General features: G+C 40.9%; 1 protein-coding gene across 3 annotated transcripts in view; it reads left to right on the top strand.

The window, feature by feature from the left end:
* Window positions 1-731: 731 nt before the first annotated feature.
* The window catches only part of RBPJ (recombination signal binding protein for immunoglobulin kappa J region), a 36,537-nt gene continuing 17,848 nt past the window's right edge, over window positions 732-19,420 (top strand). Inside the window, exon 1 of one of the 3 annotated variants that reach the window (XM_087724790.1) lies at window positions 732-779. Coding sequence is in view for 1 of the 3 variants with exons in the window: in XM_087724789.1 (XP_087580915.1) it covers window positions 1,063-1,082 (20 nt within the window). In the remaining 2 variants the exon portion in view is untranslated. Of the gene's footprint in view, window positions 780-989; window positions 1,083-17,683; window positions 17,702-19,420 lie in introns of those variants that run through there. The other 2 variants (XM_087724789.1, XM_087724791.1) reach the window with 2 other exon arrangements.

Raw genomic sequence — 19,420 nt, forward strand, 5'->3', positions numbered from 1 at the left:
AGGAACATAAAAAAATGGCAAAATACCAGGACTTGAAAATCGAAATTCAACGACTATGGCACAAACCAGCAGTGGTAATTCCAGTGGTAATTGGCACACTGGGTGCTATTCCAAAAGCACTGGAATTACATTTAAAACAGTTAAAAATTGACAAAATCACCATCAGTCAAATGCAAAAAGTCGCACTGCTTGGATCTGCACGCATATTACAAAAATACGATACAATTGTATAATAATAATAATAATAATAATAATAGTTGTTGTTGATCAGTAAAAAAATTGATAGTTCATTCTTGTTCGTGGAAACTTTTCGTCGTTGTTTTTATTTTATATATTCTTCTCATTTTGATTCAGTCCTCAAGTGGTTATTCTTCTATTTTTATTTTCAACCTCTTTTATTTTTTATTTCAAATCACATTCAGTTAGGAGCCTAAACCACCACCCCCTTCTCTCCCCGAAATGGTCCCGCCCCGCAGCGCTCCGTTTTCTTTCGGCACAAATTCTTCCAGAGCACATAACGCAGGCATTTCGCCCCCCCTTCCAATCGCGGGCGAATGGTTCGTCCCGCTCCCCCCCCCTCCGTACCTCCCCCCCCCCCCGGTGTAACTACGCCGGATCGGCGACCAGGGGGATCCCTTTGGCTCTCCCGCCCGGCTAATCCTTTCGTCTCGCGAGACATGGGAGCCCAGTTCCCACGCCTGTTGCGCCTCAGCCTGAAGGGGAAACAGAGAGAGAGAGGGAGAGAGAGAGAGGGAGAGACAGCCAGAGAGCAAAGCCCTGTAAGTAAAGGAGTGGGCGGGACCGAACGCTGCGTTCTCCTCTGTTTCCCCCCCCTTAGCCCCGCCCTTCTTTTTAAAAAAAAATAATAATAATAAAGCTCGCGCGTGCGCATTGCCTGCCGGCCACTTTTTTTTTGTGGAAGCGCGGGAGGGGAAGGGGGGAAGGATGCACCCGCTCGCGCGGCAGCTCGCGCACTCGTATGCCCTCACGCAGGCGCGCGCGCGGCAGGCCCCCTGGGCCGCCTCTCGCGAGAGTAGGAGTTTTGGCGAGAGTTTGTGGAAGATGGCGCCTGTTGTGACAGGGTAAGTACGGGGGGGGGGGAGTGGTGGCTGCGCGGGACGGTCCCTCCGGAGTCGCCTCGCCTTTGCCCTCACGCGAGACCCCCGGGGGCTTTGGGCGCCGGGGACGCGCGAGGCCTTTTCTGTTTCGGGGACATCCCCCCCTTCCTCCTCATCCCCGGTGTGGGGGATTCCTTCCCTCAGAGGACCGGCCGGGCGGGCGGGAGGCCGCGTCTCGGGCTCGTGGAGGCTGAGGAGTTCGGGGTGGCTCGTTTCCCGAGGACCGGGCCCGCGGAGGTTTGGGGTGAGGAGGGCAGAGCTGCTCCTCGCGCGCCCGCGGGAACGTGTGAAGGCGTAGACACGTGAAACCGCCTTTTTGTTGTATGGTTTTATGAGGGGTTCCTCCCTGAGCTTTAGAGGCAGCCCTTTCCTCCTGCGAAACGCCAACCCTGTGAGGGAGGCCGGCTTTCCAGAGAGACGAGGGGGGCGGCTGTCCCGTCCGTCCGTCCCCTCAGGGAGGCTTAAGACTGGGAGCATCCCTTGCACCGTGCCAGCCTTTGGGGTCCGGTTTTTTCGAGTACCGGCTTGTGCCGCCTATTATTTATTATTTTTATATTATTATTATATATACTATATTCACTAAACATGAAAGTCCGTCAGCTGAACATTCAAAAATGCATCACAAATACCATTGACTGGTGCTAATGGTTGATACCCGTTGCTGCCAGCGTCCTAGGTATCAACCTCTTAAGATGTACCATGCTCCGAGTAGTGTAGTTTTTTGCAGTTCTGCTGGTGTTATTGCAGGAAGCTGCAATTTGTTGATGTAGCTTATAAAATTCTCCGGGTATTATTATTATTATTTTGTTTTTGCACCCCCTCAAAAAGTGTGGTTTGTCCTACACCATTTCTTTTTCCCTTTGGGAGTTTGTTTGACTTCTTCTCTGCTTGTGTCTCCTCATTTGTTGTGTTTGGACTGTTGGGGGGGTGCCTCGATTTCCCTGCTGCACTGGAAGCTTTTCAAGAAGAGACTAGACTGGCATCTGTCAGAAATGGTGTAGGCACTTGGGGGTGGGGTTGGACTAGATGACCTACAAGATCCCTTCCCAACCCTCTGTTCTGTTCTAGAATGAGCATGCATACCATGGTAAACTTTATTAACCATCAATAATCAAAGTTTAGGGAAGATGTGACTCACTTTGGATGGTGTAGTGCAGTGATGGGCAACCTTTTTGGCGTGGTGTGTCAAAAATCGGCAAAAAATCGAGCATAACTCGCGTTGTGTGTCACTTCGACAAAAACATAATTTTGCGCAATTTATAGTTTAAACTACAAAAATGTATAATTGCAATATATAATTGTATTTAATAAACCAAAAACAAATTATTTAACATACCTGCTTAGTAACTTCTTTCATCCTCACTTTTTTCCAAGAGCTGGGAATGATTAGTTTCAAAATGTCTATTTATATTCCACGTTCTGCTTACTACCGTTTCAGTACATAGAACACAAAATGATCTGCCATTTTTTTCTATAATGCCATACATCTCGCTCCATGTCTCTTGAAAGGGTCGGCCACTGCCACTACCACTCCCTTTACTTAACCTTTGTTTTTTATTTTTTGGGTGCTCCATCAGTGGGCCAGTGACAGCAGATAGAATTATAGATAGCCAATTAGGGGTTAACTAGCCTAACAAGCTAACACAACCTCCCCTGCACTTATCTCAGTTATTGTGGGCAATTACAAGTCCATGGCACCCCAATAGTTGCTGCTAATGGCGCTCACAGTTCCCGTTGGCACTCCGCTGTTCCCTGCTGTGGTGCGGTTGTAACCGACAGTCCCAGGAGTAGACTCTCTGTGCCGGCCTGACTGGAGAGAGGCGCGCACTGTTCCCGCGCTGCTCTCCTGCGGGTCCTCCCTCGCCGCGCTGATGACGTGTGTGCGCACGGCACGCACGCCTTACCAGCAGCCCCTGCACTCAGAAAGGGGCGGTGGCGATACAGTAAGTGAGTGTGGGCGGGGGAGATCACACGTCCCGCCCCCCCATTCCTCCAGCACAGATTCTTTCATCCTCGGCGGCCGTGCAGGAGCCGGGATGAATCGCATGAAATCCTGTGCGTGTCACCCCAAATGGCTACGCGTGTCAGCACTGACACGCGTGTCATAGGTTCGCCATCACTGGTGTAGTGCAGTGGTTCATGCCGGGGCAATTTGATTTTTAATGGGGGCAATTAACAAAGTTAATGGCCTTTTAGGTTCCACTTAAGTAAAGTTCACTTTTTGACTAAAATAAGAATTATATTGGGGGGGGGATCAGTATTTTAGAGATGCTTAGGTGGGACATGGCCAAAAAAAGATTGGGAACCACTGGTATAGTGTCTCCTGCTTGGGTTGGTGGAGCTGGACTAGATGACCTTCAAGGTTCCTTCCCAACTGTTTTACTCTGTTTTGTTCTATGACCATGTGGACCATGGCAAACTTTATTAACCATCACTAATGAAAGTTTAGGAGAGGCCTGACTCACCTCAGATGGTGTGAGTTTCAATAGGAAGACTTGGGAGTTTCTGAAGGGAGAGCTGTCATTTCAGCCCTATAATTATCTGGCTGTAATGGGTCACATTTGTTGCATAACGTGGTTAGTTTCCCCATATTTCCTGCAGCAGGTTGGCAACCTGTTTAAGGGCTGAGCTGCTTCCCTGAAATTGGTTTTCAAATAAATTTGACAGATGTAATAATGGTGGATTACTCCTCATGGACAGTTTGGGGTCACATACGTGTTCCACTGTGAAATGTAGGGGTTCTCCTATATTAAGCAGAAATGGCTGCCTCCTCTTGTTTTATGTTTTATCCCCAATTTGTTTTCTGAATATTATTGCTTCTGCAAATACCAGTAGTATACAACCTTTGGAGCCTTAAAATATATTGAGATGAGGGCTGGGGATTGGGCCTCCAGCTTCGATTTTTGGTTTTCTATTTAGAGCTCTCATTGCTTGTTATAAATAAAGGGTGGGTCAATCAGTATCACCTGAAACTACTTAAATTTCAGTGATGGAGAGCATGATTTGCTGCTTATAGTAGTTGTCTTCCTCACAAACCTTTTCAAAATATGTGAAGTTGTCTCTGTGATATAAATATTATTCTGTAAAAAATTAGTATGCTGTAGTTGCTTATTAGAACTGTCATCGCTTGCTGATTCTGTGTTATCCACTGTAGTAATAGTTGCTTGCTCAGTTTTGTTACTTGTAACACTTTTATTAAAAAGAATTTGTATCTCTTTTATTTATGGTTGTCCGTTGGTCTTGTACTTTTTCCTCTTTAAAAAAAAAAGTCAGGATTTATTTTTTCTATTTTGAAATCATGTCCTTGGGTACCAAAAGTTAAGATAACCAAATAAAACAGACTTTGAAGTTATATCTCAACTTTTCTGGGATGTACATATAATAAAATAAACTATTTGCTGTTTTGTTAATCACTGATATCACAACTAATGGATAATTATCACAGTTTAAATAAATTATATCTGGGAGTTGGGAAAATCCCATATTTGTTGCCATAAACATGACGGTTAAATTAAACCTATTGCTGGCGAAGTATTGATTTTTTTTAAAAAACACTTTTGTTTTTTGTTCTAGTGCTTTCTAAGGTTCTTATGAAATGGTGTTTGGATGTTATTCCTGAACATTTGCAGGGATTGTGGAGAAAAGCTTAGCTTTGCAGAAAAGATGGGAGTTTAGAATACTGCCTGATGGTAGAATAAAGCAGCTCATAATGCTTTTCAAATTAAGCACTTTAAGATAAATTTACAGAATTTGCCCAGTGAAAAAAAGTTATCTTTGCAAATACATTTATATTAGATTAATAATTGTTCCTTTTTTTGTTTTTTCAGTTGTGGGTTGGACTTCATTAGCTTTCAAAACACAATGCTTTTGACATCTTTTAATTCTTTAAGTACATTTTTTTTATTTTGCAAATGAGATATTAGAATGCATATTACCAATATGTCATAGAAAATCTACATATTGCCAATCTCATAGAGAATCTGAATATTTTATTAAACAGTCAATTGAAAAAAACATTTAAAAAATGAAAAATAGACTAGCAGTTAGAGCTTATGAAATATCGGCATTTGAGGAATGATGATAGCATGAACATTACAAATATTGCCAGTTTGATATTTAGGAAGGCAGATTAAGAAAGATAAAAATCATTTGATGACTTCTGATCTTTGAATGTTGCTACTCCTGAACATTTGCAGGGATCATAGTGAAAAGCTTAGACTAGACAAATTAGAAAACTTCATCATAGTACATAAAGCGGCTCAGAGTGTTTCTGTGGCAATTTCCTACACTGATCTTTAAAATACTTGGAACATATCTTGAACCTCAAAGCCTATCATGATATATTTATGTAATGTTTTTCTTATATGCTTTTCAAAATGGCAATCTTTTATAAGAGTAGTTTATACCCAGTTTTCCCCAAAATAAGACCTCCCCAGATAATAAGCCCAATCGGGCTTTTGAGCGCATGTGCTAAAATAAGCCTTCCCCTGAAAATAAGCCCTCCCTGAAAATATTGCAACACAACAGCAGCAGCCATGAAGTGACTATGCTCACCACCACCTGCACCTCAAAAATAATAAGACCTCTCCAAAAATAAGGCCAAGCGGTTATTTTGGGGGGTCAAAAGAAAATAAGACCCTGCCTTATTTTCGGGGGAAACACGGTAATGAAAAATACCCTATATCAGTACAAAGTTTTTTTAAAAAACCTAAAGAAATGGCTTTCTGAAATCTTTCAGTTAAAAGTCAAAGATATATATTCCTAAATAACTTACGTAGCCACATCTCTTTCATAATTCCATAGCGCATGAATTATCAGTGAAGGCACCCTTTAACTATTCAGAAATGTCAATGTTCTTAACAGATGGCCAACAAGTAGTCTGTCTCATTGTTTCTTATCCTTGGCCTCTTTAAGCTGTGTGGACTTCAACTCCCAGAATTTCTCAGCCTGGCTAACTGGAGAATTCTGGGAGTTGAAGTCCATGCAGTTTAAAGTGACCAAGATTGACAAATCCGTTTCTTAATAGCACAGACATTGTTTCATGTTTCCTGAATCCAAATAATTTAAGAGCGTCTGGTTTTATTGCCAGTGATTTGAATTACTCTAGACCCAGAATGTACAACAGATATAAATGGATGTATTATGTCCATTCGCAAAACAAATCGGGCACTTCGCTAAATAATTTGAAATTTGAAAGCGTCTGGTTTTATTGCCAGTGATTTGAATTACTCTAGACCCAGAATGTACAACAGATATAAATGGATGTATTATGTCCATTCGCAAAACAAATCGGGCAGTTCGCTAAATAATTTGAAATGCCTATATTTGAGAGATTTTTTAAGGGAAGAAACACCAAACATCAGCTCATGCCTATGAAAATTAACCTTGCCACACACACCACTTTCAGAAACTTGTGTGTGATAAGAAATGAGTTGTTTTTCCTAATTATAAAGTTACATGGTTTTTATTTTTTTAAAAAACTCAGAATCTTCAGGATTCTGATTGAAAGCCATATCCTACAGGCTTATAACATTTCACGATTAGTTTAGTGACGTTGCAAAACTTGTAATAAGTTATGGAATTTGATGTGTATTATGTGACAGTATTAAACACCTGCACCCATTTTATTAAGCAGTTTACACTAATGATTTGATTATTCTAGAATCATTCTAGGCAGAATAGTGCAGGAAAGGATTAACCTTAAAGTGTCATGTGGATTATAAATCCAAGATATTATCTTTGTATCTAACCTTTCTACAAAACAATTCAGAATCATGGCAACCTTATGACGTGAGCCTTTAGCTGAACTGAGATTTCAATGTGAGGTTTCTTGCTCTCTAGCATTCAAAGCATTATGTACAGTGACATGGGGGAGGGGCCGCAAGTGTTTACATCCTCTTTAGTGTTATTAGTAAGTTTCAAGGAAAACAAAAAGGATGCTTATTTTCTGCTATGTTCCCTTATGTTGAAATGCAAAGCTATTAATTACTCTCTGCCAGTGCATTGTAATTTAAGATTTGTAAACAAAAAGGTATGTGCCTGTCAGATTAAATCTGAAAAATATTTTTTCTTCTCCAGTAAGAGATTCCTTGCACTTTTCTAAGAAACAATTGCAGCAGGTTTCATTAAATGTAGCATTTTTAAAAACTGCACTCTTTATAACATTTTAGCCTCTTAAGAAGCCGTAGATGTACATAATTGCTTACATGAGCCTTATATCAATTTCCCTCAGGTGAACAGCCAAGAAAGCTTTTTAAAAAATACATAGATAAGCTAATTTCTGTAGTTATTCTAGATACTACGTAAACACGGTTGTACAAGCTAGCAAAAGATAAATATCTCTGAAATTGTTTTGCGATATTTTATTGCATGGGTAGGCAGCTTTGCTGTTTTCAGGGCCATAGCAGCAAAGAAATGAGATAATTTTGTTAACAGCTGGGGTCTGTGTTTTTAAGAGAGGAGTTTGCACTTAGAAAAGAAAATCTAGGGTTTTCCAGGCAGCATTTTTTTCATTTAAAAAAGCAACAACCAAAAACCAATTGACAAGAATTTATGCCATAACATGGCAAGTTAACATGAAGTGATGTAAGAGATGATTTTGTAAATTAATTCCTCCAAAGGGAATTTCATGAGAGTTGGAATTGCCTGTGATTGTGTAGCCTTGTATTCTTAAATCAAAAACTTTCCTTACTTTAGAGCCTTCCCTTGCTCAAAAAATTGAGATTCGTTCTTGTCTTGGGTATCAAGAGTTGATAATCCTGTTGTAAAATTGGAACTGGATAATGTTAATAAGATCAATGTAGCTATGCACGATAAGTAGAAATTGTATTTGTTGCTATGTTAAAATATGTATGGAAATGACAAAGCTAGAAAGGTTGCTCTGTGTCCAATGTTTTTAAAGTTTATTTAATTAAAAAAAAGAGAGTAGATATCCTGGTTGTCACTGTGCATGTCTTTCTAGAAACTAGGTAAAGGTAAAGGTTCTTCTCGCACATATGTGCTAGTCATTCCCGACTCTAGGAGGCAGTTTCAAAGCCGAAGAGCCAGCACTGTCCGAAGACGTCTCCGTGGTCATGTGGCTGGCGTGACTAAATGCCTAAGGCGCATGGAACACTGTTACTTTCCCACCAAAGGTGGTTTTTTTACCTGCATTTTTACCTGCTTTCAAACTGCTAGGTTGACAGAAGCTGAGACAAGTAGCAGGAGCTCACTCCGTTCCGCAGCACTAGGGATTTGAACTGCCAACCTTTCTGATCGACAAGCTCAGCATCTTAGCCACTGAGCCACCGCATCCTTTAGTAGAAACTACTAGCATTCAAGCTGAGCTTTCTTACAAATATTTTAAGTCACCCTCGTTAGTTGTAGTATTTGCATGCCAGTAACAATTGTATGTGAATCACATTGGTTACTCATTGACATTTTGATAGGACAAACCAAAGATCTAAATAAAAGTATTAGAAATGGTTAGCAAATTGATTATATTTAAAATTTGGCATTATAAGTAGACTTACTCAGAAAGACTAGAATGAACTTTGGGGGGGGGGGGGTAAAATATTTTCCAAAGCAAGCATTCAGCTTAAAGAAAAAAAAATACTCAATGCCATTTTTGTAATGTTCTTTAAACTTGTAATGGTGTGATATGGCTTCACTTTAAAGATCGTTGCAGATTAATCTTTGATGGAAACCTTTAGTAACCTTTAAATATGTTTTCTTCCATGAATTTTCAGTATGTTGTTGATACTGAATGCTGAAGAGACCTTCAAGAACTTATTTTATCAATGGCTTTCTTGAAAGGATAGGATAACTTCCTAGATCAAGGGACATCAACCTTGGCAATTTTAAGCCTGATGAATTTCAACTCCCAGAATTCCCCAGCCAGCAAAGCTGAGTGTGGAATTCTGGGAGTTGAAGTCTGCCAGGCTTAAAGTTGCCAAGGTTGGAGACCCCTGTTCTAGATAACCTCACTGAAGAAACCAGGATGAAAGGGACAAGGAAAAGTATTTAAGACTTAATTTAATTTTTGATGAATATGGGCTTTGATACTTCAGTGACATTTTGTCAGTGAAATGTTGCGGTTTGTATTATATTGGACGCTTTGACAGGAGTGTAGTATTCCCTAAATGTGATTTCTTTATTTACAATTCAGGGCTCCCCACTCCAGTTCCAATAATAACCCTGTGAAGTAAGTGGGACTAAGAAAGTGAAAGTGATCGAGTGAGCTTCCATAATGGAAAGTGGACTTAACTCTCCTCTGTTATTATTATTATATATTTTATTTTTTAATGTTTACCAACTTTTAATGTTTGTAAGCTGCCCAGAGTCGCCTCTAGATGAGATGGGTGGACACAGACCTAATCAATAAATAAATATCTTCCTGCTCCTCCCTGCTTTAACTACTACACCAAACCAGCTCTATCACTTTGTCAATTTTACTATAATCTTTCAGCGGGCACATTGATTTGTGGATATTTTAGTGCTACCGTGTTTCCCTGAAAATACGACCTACTCAGAAAGTAAGTCCTAGCTTGATTTTTACATGTGCACCCAATATATCTCTACCCCCAAAATAAGCCCTAATTACCCTGTTTCCCTGAAAATAAGACCTCCCTGGACAATAAGCCCAATTGGGCTTTTGAGCGCATGTGCTAAAATAAGCCGTCCCTGAAAATATTGCAACAGCAGCAGCCATGAGGTGACCATGCTTGCCATCTCCTGCACCTCAAAAATAATAAGACCTCCCTGAAAATAAGACCAAGTGCTTATTTGGGGTTTTAAAAGAAAATAAAACCCTGACTTATTTTCAGGGAAACACAGTAGGACCCGCCTACTCCACGGTGCATGGGTAAAAATTAAGCTATGGTGGGGTGGAGTTGCCCTATTACTTATGTTCGGATAGTTGCACCCAGGCCTTGCACACTTCGGCCCATTTCTTCTGCAGTGATAAAGGCTTTCCTGAAGGCCTCTAGCTGATAACAGAGCTCAGGATCGAATGGGGGCTCTGTTATCAGCTACAAAGGCCTTCAGAAAAGCCTTGCTGACTGCAGAAGAAATGGGCCGAGGTGTGCAAGGCCTAGCTGCAACTATCTGAAGCCAAAGAAGTTCCTGAAGGCCTCTTGACAGCGAAAAAGAGGCTGGATGGCTCACACATGGGGTGAATCAGTGGATGACCTCCCCCCCTCAAAAATAAGACCTGGTGCCTTTTTGGTGGCAAAAATTTATAAGACAGGGTCTTATTTTCAGGGAAACATGGTATTCAGTTCAAGAGGTTAGAGGGAATGGAATAGAATAGAATAGAATAGAATAGAATTTTTTTATTGCCCAAGTGTAATTGGACACACAAATAATTTGTCTGGTGCATATGCTCTAAGTGTACATAGAATATATTAATCAAGAATCATAAGATACAACACTTAGTGATAGTCATAGGTTACTAATAAGCAATAACAATCCAAAACAAGAAATATATTCTCTCCAAAGTTTGAAAATATATAGTTGTTTCTGTGTATCATTCATTATACGTGTTAAAGGCTCATTCTAGTAGCTCTCATTAAATCATTAAAAATCCCTCTGATTGGCTACCAGGATTTAAGCGGTGGAGACATCTTGAAGACCCGGTCTGAATCTCTGAAGCTAAGCAGGGTCCATTATGATTAGGACTTGAATGGTATTTATTCCCAGGGTGAAAAGCTAGACCGACAAGTGGGGAAAAAATATCTGAGAAGAAGGCAACTAAAATCAATGCTGAAAAAAGAAAATTAAGTAAATGCAAGCAGTGTAGTTCAATATTTAAGATATTATTTATATTGGACAGTCAGTTTGTTCTAATGGTTAATGCTAGAAACCAGGAGTTGGTGAGTTCTAGTCCTGCCAGAGGCATAAAAGTCGGCTGGGGGACTTTGGTCGAGTCTCTCTCTCTCTCTCTCTCTCTCTCTCTCTCTCTCTCTCTCTCTCTCTCTCTCTCTCTCTCTCTCTCTCTCTCTCTCTCTGTCTCTCTGTCTCTCTCTCTCTCTGTCTCTCTGTCTCTCTCCGTCTCTCTCCCTCTCTCCCTCTCTCTCTCTCTCTCTCTCTCTCTCTCAGCCCAATGCACCTCACAGGATTGTTGTGAGAAAAATAGAATGAAGTACTATTAGGTATGATTACCACCTTGAGTTATTTATTAAGAAAATAAATGGTACTATAAGGTTATTTAATTACTGTATTTTTCAGTGTATAAGACACTCCTTTTTTATCTCAAAAAAGAGACTGAAAATCTGGGTGCGTCTTATACATCGAATACAGCATTTTTTGTCTCCTGAAGCCCCGCCCTCCTTCACCAAAATGGTCATGCATAGCCTCTAGGAAACTTTCAGAGAGCTCCTGGGGGCTGGGGAGGGCAGAAATGAGGAAAACACTCATTTTGCTCACTTTTACCCTCCCAGCCTTCAGGAGCACTCTATAAGCCACCATAAGGCTAAGCACGCAATTTTTTTTTGACAAAAAATGGGCCCGTTTTCGCAAAAAACAGACCATTTTTTGCTCGTCTTTGCACCACCCCCCCCGGAGTACTCTGCAAGCTCCCCCAAGGCTATTCATGCCTTTTTAAAAAAAAAATGGGACCATTTTTGGGAGGTTGCAGAAAGCAAAAACTTTTTTTTTTTGCCTTTCGGAAAGCTCTTTAAGGTGATTAATGAGAATTAGATTGATCAAGTGCTATGCCAGCAGAAGCAAAGTCTTAGGTGCTGCAGATTGTCAGCAATTTCCTTCTCCAGCCCATGGATAAATGCACCTGGAAACATCTACCTACCTTCTCTTTCTCTCTCTCTCTCTCTTTTTCTCTCTCTGCCTGCCTGCCTGCCTGCCTGCCTGCCTGCCTGCCTGCCTGCCTGCCTGCCTGCCTACCTACCTACCTACCTACCTACCTACCTACCTACCTACCTACCTACCTACTGTATTCCACTCTTTTTCTCTCTATCCCTCTACCTACCTACCTACTCACTCTCCCTACCTACCTACTGTATTTCTCTCTCTCTTTCCCCCTCTATCTACCTACGTACCTACTTACTCTCTCTATTTTTCTCTCTAGCTCTATCTACCAACCTACCTACTCACTCTCTCTCCCTACCTATCTACTGTGTTTCTCTCTCTCTATTTCTCTCTCTCTATCCCTCTACCTACCTACCTACCTACCTACCTACCTACCTACCTACCTACCTACCTACCTACCTACACTCTCTCCCTCCCTACCTACTATGTTTCTCTCTCTATTCCTTTATCTACTTACCTACCTACCTACCTACCTACCTAACTACTCTTTCTCTCCCTACCTACCTACTGTATTTCTCTCCTCCTCTACTCATCTACCTACTTTTAAAAAAAAAAAGCCTCTTCAAAACCTTTGTGCGTCTTGGTATGTGTTCATTCTTAAGAGTTATATTGTAACTATTAGTATATTAGTAGAAACTCAGGGCAGCATATCTAACACCTTTTCTCCCACTATAATCTTAGTGGTGAAGGGTTACACTGGGGGAGGATGATTGCCCAATGTAACCCTCAAATTCCCATGGCTGAAATAAGTTTCACCCTTCTTTATGTATTAAAGTGGATATTTGGAGTCTGTTGAATTTGTGAATATGATGAAACGTTAGGTCAGGAGATTTTTAGTTTCCCATTAGGTGCTTCCCTAATATTGTACTCTACTTCATACAATGTTATATTTATGTATAAAAAGTCCTATAATAGGAACAGTCATATTTCTTCTCATAAGTACATTATAACACTTAGGAAGAAACCATTTCAATGTACAGGTAGTCCTCACCTTAGGACCACAGCTGAGCCCAAAATTTCTGGTAGTTAAGCAAGATGTTTGTTAAGTGAATTTTGCCCCATTTTACGACTTTTCTCTCCACCGTTATTAAGTGAATCACTGCAGTTAAGTTAGTAACGTGTTTGTTAAGTGAATCTGGCTTCCCTCTTGACTTTGCTTGTCAGACGGTCACAAAAGGTGGATCACATGACACTGGGACACTGCCCCATCATAAATATGAACCAGTTGTCAAGTATCCGAATGTGATCATTGGGATGCCGCAACAGTCATAAGTGTAAAAAATGATCATAAGTCACATTTTTCAGTGCTGATGTAACTTTGATCCCTAAAGGATGGGTTACTTGTTCTGTATCTTGTAGGTTTTAAATTTCTGTAAACTGTTTTTATTTCAAATAGGATGGTGAGGTATCAGTGTAACAAATAATCCAAAAGTTGAAAAACAATAAATAATTGCACGTTGGTAATATGCCAGTAAAAGGGACACGGTGGCTCAGTGGCTAAGACGCTGAGCTTGTTAATGAGAAAGGTCGGCAGGTGGGCGCTTCGAATCCCTAGCACTGTGTAACGGCGTGAGCTCCCATTAATTGTCCCAGCTTCTGTCAACCTAGCAGTTCGAAAACATGTAAAAAATGCAAGTAGAAAAATAGAGACCACCTTTGATGGGAAGGTAACAGCGTTCCATGCTCCTTTGGCATTTAGTCATGTAGACCACAGAGACGTCTTCGGACAGCACTGGCTCTCCGGCTTTGAAACGGAGATGAGCACTGCCCCCTAGAGTCGAGAACGACTAGCACATACATGCGAGGAGAACCTTTACCTGTAATGAATCACATATCATTTTGAAGAACTTGCTGCTAGATATATGCAACAGGAAGCTCTCAAAAGCAACCAGCCTACTGGAAGATACCACCAAAACACATATTCAAAATCATTGGGAAAATAATATTTTTATCATTCCTATCCTTAGCGCACTGTACAATTAGTTGAGCTTAGTGAGATTTTCTGCAGTTAAGAACATATTTGCATTTCTGTTTTATATGTTGAAAGAGTTGGTTTTGTTGGCATGCTCTTTTCCTTTGGTGTGTAAGCTCCCCCGTGTGGCAATACACTGCATTTTGCCTTGTGTGCTGAAGATGTTACCTACCATAGTCCAACAACAAAACCTATGTCAGCCAAACTCAGAGAGCCCCAAGAACTCTGTGCTGCATTTTTCCTGGTTTTCTTAGTCTAAGACAACATTCCTTGTTATGGGATGATCTCATTTGGTATCTTTGTCAGAGACATTATTCATCTGTCCAGTATGTATTTTTGAATTGTTTTGAGAATGGGAGTGAGAGACCTGTGTGGATGGGGGAAATAAATGAAGGCAGAAATTTGTGTGTGAAATGCTCAATGGGATTTATACGGTCTGAGCCTTGGGGAATGTATCTTTTGTTTTATGTCTCCAAGCTAATGACTCTGTAATTCAATTTTTAAAGAGAAGCTTTCTACAATAAGTAAGTTAATATTTTGCACATCAATCATCTTGGGGGAATGCTATCTTTGAGTCAGTTGTAGAGATTATGGTTACTATACAGCAGGGGTGGGATTTTACCTGTTCGGACCAGTTCACATGAACTGGTTCGCTCCAGCAATTAGATGGGCCCTCCCGCCCACCAGCGTTATATTCCTACCTTTATCTTCTCAGCTGATTTGTGTGGCAGAGCAGATTGCTGTGCAAATCAGCTGTGTTACTCTTCTGAAGAAACCCGGAAGTGAAGATTTCTTCAAACTGCGCACGTGTGTGCAAATCGCGTGATCACCAAACTGGTTGTTAATCAAGAGGATCCCACCACTGTTGTACAGCAATATGAAGAGGAACTGTGTTGCACAGTGCAATTTCTAGTTAATGTTTTGCATTCAACCATGCTGGCTATTATGATATCATTATTACACTTGATCTTAGCCAAGCCTTTGATAAGTGATTATGTTTAATATTATTCAAAGCATTCAAAATTCGATCAAACCAGGCTAATTGTTCCATTGAAGTTTTCAAAAGAATTCTGTTTTAGAAAGAACTGAAAAGATGAATGTGAATATGCATACTGCAGTACTATGGAGAGAAAAAATATGGCATCTTTAGAAGGCCAAATCCTGAAGATGAAACTCAAATAGTTTGTCCACCTCATGAGAAGGAAGGACTCCCTGGAGAAGAGTCTAATGTTGGGAAAGTTAAAGGGCAAAAGAAGAAGGGGATGACAGAGAATGAGGTCACTGGATGGAGTCACTGAAGCAGTCGGCATGAGCTTCAATGGACTCCAGAAGATGGTAGAGGACAGGAAGGCCTAGAAGAACGTTGTCCATGGGGTCATGATGGATCGGACACGACTTCACAACTAACAACATATTTTGACTTATAGATTTTTAAGCTACAAAAATGAGGGGAGACAATTCTAGCCAGTAAACTTGTAAATTTATTACAGTATGCTTAATTCTAGCCTGTACATTTGAACAATGAATACCAAGGAACAAGCAGCTCATATTAATTGCACAGAAGATATGGTTAATTTTAATAACATAAGATTAGAAATTATTGGACTTTGGGTGCAGTGGGGGGAGACTGAAAGCTTTCCTACTATGAAGTAAGCTTTTTTTAAAAAATCAGCTAAAGTTAGGAATATTGTATTAATGTTCTGAAGCCATTGTTGTAAATGGAACCTTGAACCTCTTAAGTTGTTTGTAGTAAAAAGCGGGGAAATCCTTTCCTTTAAAAGTTCTGTGAAGGGCAGTTTTGCCTGTCCTTGAACTTAAATGGAATGACTGAGTTGACATGATCTGTTGTGGCCCAGCAGAGCTGGCAGCAGATTCGGACAGTGAGGAGGTTGGGGAGGAACCTGGCCCAGTCCTGGAGTCTGGGGAAGGCTCCGATGAGGGCTCTGTGTCGGAGGCAGAGAGGGGGCCACAGCTGCCTTGAGAGCTATCAGCTGCCTTGAGAGTCAGACATCAGTGACGCAGATGAACAGCTGGAGTGTGTTCTCAGTGTGCGCATGCACAGAGTTGCCAGATGAAGGAAACAGCTAAAGAACAAGAGTCGACTTGGGAGTAAGGCAACAAGTGGATGACGAATGGCCCCTCCCATAGGGAATAAAAGAGGAGCGAAAGGGGAGTAGAGTTTGCAGGAGACAATTAGTTCCGCTTAATTGGTCCATGCCTCTCCAAGACTCCTTGCCAAGTTTGCAGATATCGGCCTGGCAGCTCTCCAAGCCAGATAAGGCCTGTGACTGAAAATCCTCCCTTGAAAGACTTTGTTGGATGTGAATGAGAAGAATTCACAGCAAATTAATAAAGGGTTTTTTTGTCGGGACAAGGAGTTTGCTTCATGCTCTCAGGAAGCCTCGGTCAGAACATGATCCTACAAGGTTAGCATAGTTTAATGGAGAAAACACCAGACTGTAGTTTGTTTGTGTCTGTGTGCAGGTAGATCTATAGATATATATATGTAGTTTTTTTTTCATACATACATAGAGATACATATTGAAGTTTTTGTGCTCTTATTCTTTTCCCACCTACACCGAGCAAAAATTGTAGGATTTTTTTGCTATATTTATATCAGATGTATACTAATAGAAAAATGATGCAAAGACATCTTTCCTTTAATTGCTAAACATCTTAAAGATTTCAGGGCAGAATGTATTAGATTCATAGGTTTTTCCCCGCCTACAAGAATAATGCTAATGTGATGTCTTTTCATCTGAAAATTAGTGACTGATCTCAGACCATCAGTTTCCTTATGATTTAAGAGAAACTGAAACCTGATCTTCCCACTTATATGCTAACACTCAATGTTAAGTATTCTGTCTGCTGACCTTCAGTGGTTTTATGTCCAGGAGTAACTTGGAAGAAAGAAAAACCTAAAACCTAAACCTAAACCTAAACCTAAAAAAACCTAAACTTCCATTAAAGACAGAGGCCAACTTAGACGTGGTTGTCACATGCTCCTTGAACAGGAATCTTTTTTCCCCCCCTACATTGCTCAAAGCCCCTCTTTAAGGAAGGTTAGCATTTTTTAAATTTGAAAAAGAAAGAAAGAAAGAAAGAAAGAAAGAAAGAGAAAAAAGAGAGAAAGAGAAAGAAAGAAAGAGAAAAAAGAGAGAAAGAGAAAGAAGGAAGGAAGGAAAGAGAGAAAGAAAAGGGGAGGAAGAGAGGAAAAAGAAAGAGGAATGAAAGAAGGAAGAAAGAAAGAGAAAGAAAGAGAGAAAGAAAAGGAGAGGGAGAGGAAAAAGAAAGGTATGAAGAAAGAAAGAGAAAGAAAGAAAGAGGAAGAAAGAAAAGGAGAGAGAAGAAAAAGGGAGAAAGAAAGAAAGAAAGAAAAGAAAGAAAGAGAAAGAAAGAAAAGGGGAGAGAGAGAAGAAAAAGAAAGGGAGAAAGAAAAGAAAGAAAGAAAGAAAGAAAGAAAGAGGGAAAGGAAAGGAGAAAGGAAACCCATGTAGAATGGATATTCTGGAGTGATTCACTTAACAGTTGTGGCAAGAAAGTTCGTAAAATGTGGCAAAACTCACTTAACAAATGTCTCACTTGCCAACAGAAATTTTGGGCTCAGCTGTGGTCATAAGTCAAGGACTACCTGTACACATTTGAATTGTTAAATAGTACCATTTTTCTATGTTGCATACTCAGATGCCTCAATTTATACCTGGCTGGGCATCCAAGGTGCCTCTCTGAAATATAGCAACCTAAAAGTCACTTGCATTCTGTCCTACCATAGAGTGAAGAGGATAAACAATTCCTTTGGTTTCTCTAGGTAACCAGACTTTTTTTTTAACTGGCTGGCTGGTACTTTAAAAGTAATAGAATTCTGAAATCTCTGCTGGTTTTTAGATATCTACTATTCTTTGGACTCAGTGGCAGTTCGAATCCCTAGCGTCATGTAACTGAGTGAGCTTCCAATACTTGTTCCAGCTTCTGCCAACCTAGCAGTTCGAAAGCAGGTAAAAAATGTAAGTAGAAAAATAGTAACCACCTTTGGTGGGAAGGTAACAACATTCCGTGTTCCTTCGGCATTTAGTCATGCCGGCCACATGACCACGGAGATGTCTTCTGGCAGCACTGGCTCTTTGGCTTTGAAACGGAGATGAGCACCGCCCCCTAGAGTCGGGAATGACTAGCACATATGCATGAAGGGAACCTTTACCTTAAATCTGGATGCTAAGTAGAGCTAATTTTGACCCTGATTAATTTTTGAATGAGGTAATGCCTGACACGTTCCAGATTGTTACTTAGAATGCTAAGATGGAGGGGTGGGAGACAATTTCTATAAGGCTAGATACTGAATAAATGCAGTCACCAGATGAACTTGCACCCGTGTTTTTACCTTTTAATCTTCAATTAGGATTAGTAATAGTTACATGCGACTTTCTCAGAAGTTCCTCTTTTACGATAATCTGAGGCACTTTCCTATGTTGCTCCACTGACTTCACCCAAGATGGGTTAATCTCTGATTAGTTTCTGTACTAATTCTGTACCGAAACCATTGTTGTAAATAGAACCTTGAACCTTTTAAGTTGTTTGTAGTAAAAAAGGGGGGAATCCTGTCCTTTAAAAGTTCTGTGAAGGGCAGTTTTACCTGTCCTTGAACGTACATGGAAGTTTGCAGGAGACAGTTAGTTTGCTTAATTGGTTTGTGGCTCTCCGAGACACTTTGCCAAAGTTTGCAGATATCGGCCTGTCAGCTCTCCAAGCCAGATAAGGTCTGTGGCTGTAAATTCTCCCTTGAAAGACTTTGCCGGCTGTGAATGAGCAGAATTCACAGTCAATTAATAAAAGGGTTTTTTGTCGGGACTAGGAGTTTGCTTCATGCTTTTTGGGAAGCCCTGTTCAGAACAGCCAGTTCAGTCGATAAGCAAAGCAGTCGCTAAGGGAAACCATGACTTTTATGTTCTTAATTCAGTTTTCTTTTGCTTTACAGACCTGCTAAGGTCGTACACACGAAGCCTGATCATAGAATTACTTGTTTATCACCACCGTAACCCAATCGTCACCCACAGCTTAGTTGCTAAGCGAGGACTACCTTGTATTTTTCCAGAGGAGGGGGAGGGAATGGTCACACATGGGTATTCTCAAAGCCTGATTGGTCCAAAGACTGAGAGTAAACGCTTAAATACTGGTGCCTTCCAGTCCTATCCCAGTTTCCTCTCAGTCTTTTCTGGTCCAAGAACTGTTGAGAATTATCCCATGGTAGGATTTACTTTTATTACAATTTGGTCTCATTTGGTTTAATTGGGCATTTTTAAAAGGTTCTCTAAATTACTAAATTCTGCAGCTGCGGCCCCAAGGGACAGTTTACTGCCCCGGGCGGTTGGGGAGGGCCCTGTGGGGCATGCTGCCTCCCCCCCCCCCCCCCCCCGCAGCCCCAGAGCCTCAGCCCTACTCCCAGGATTGCGAGGGTGCCAGCTCTTATTTCAGCTGCTGGAGAGGCTGCTTTCTCCTTTAAACAGCCAGGAGATGCTACCATCCAGTTGTG

Source organism: Thamnophis sirtalis, unplaced genomic scaffold, assembly GCF_051295495.1.
Source record: "Thamnophis sirtalis isolate CommonGarterSnake01/CBP01778 unplaced genomic scaffold, rThaSir2_p1.2 scaffold_10, whole genome shotgun sequence".
In the NCBI taxonomy this organism is placed as follows: Eukaryota; Metazoa; Chordata; class Lepidosauria; order Squamata; family Natricidae; genus Thamnophis; species Thamnophis sirtalis.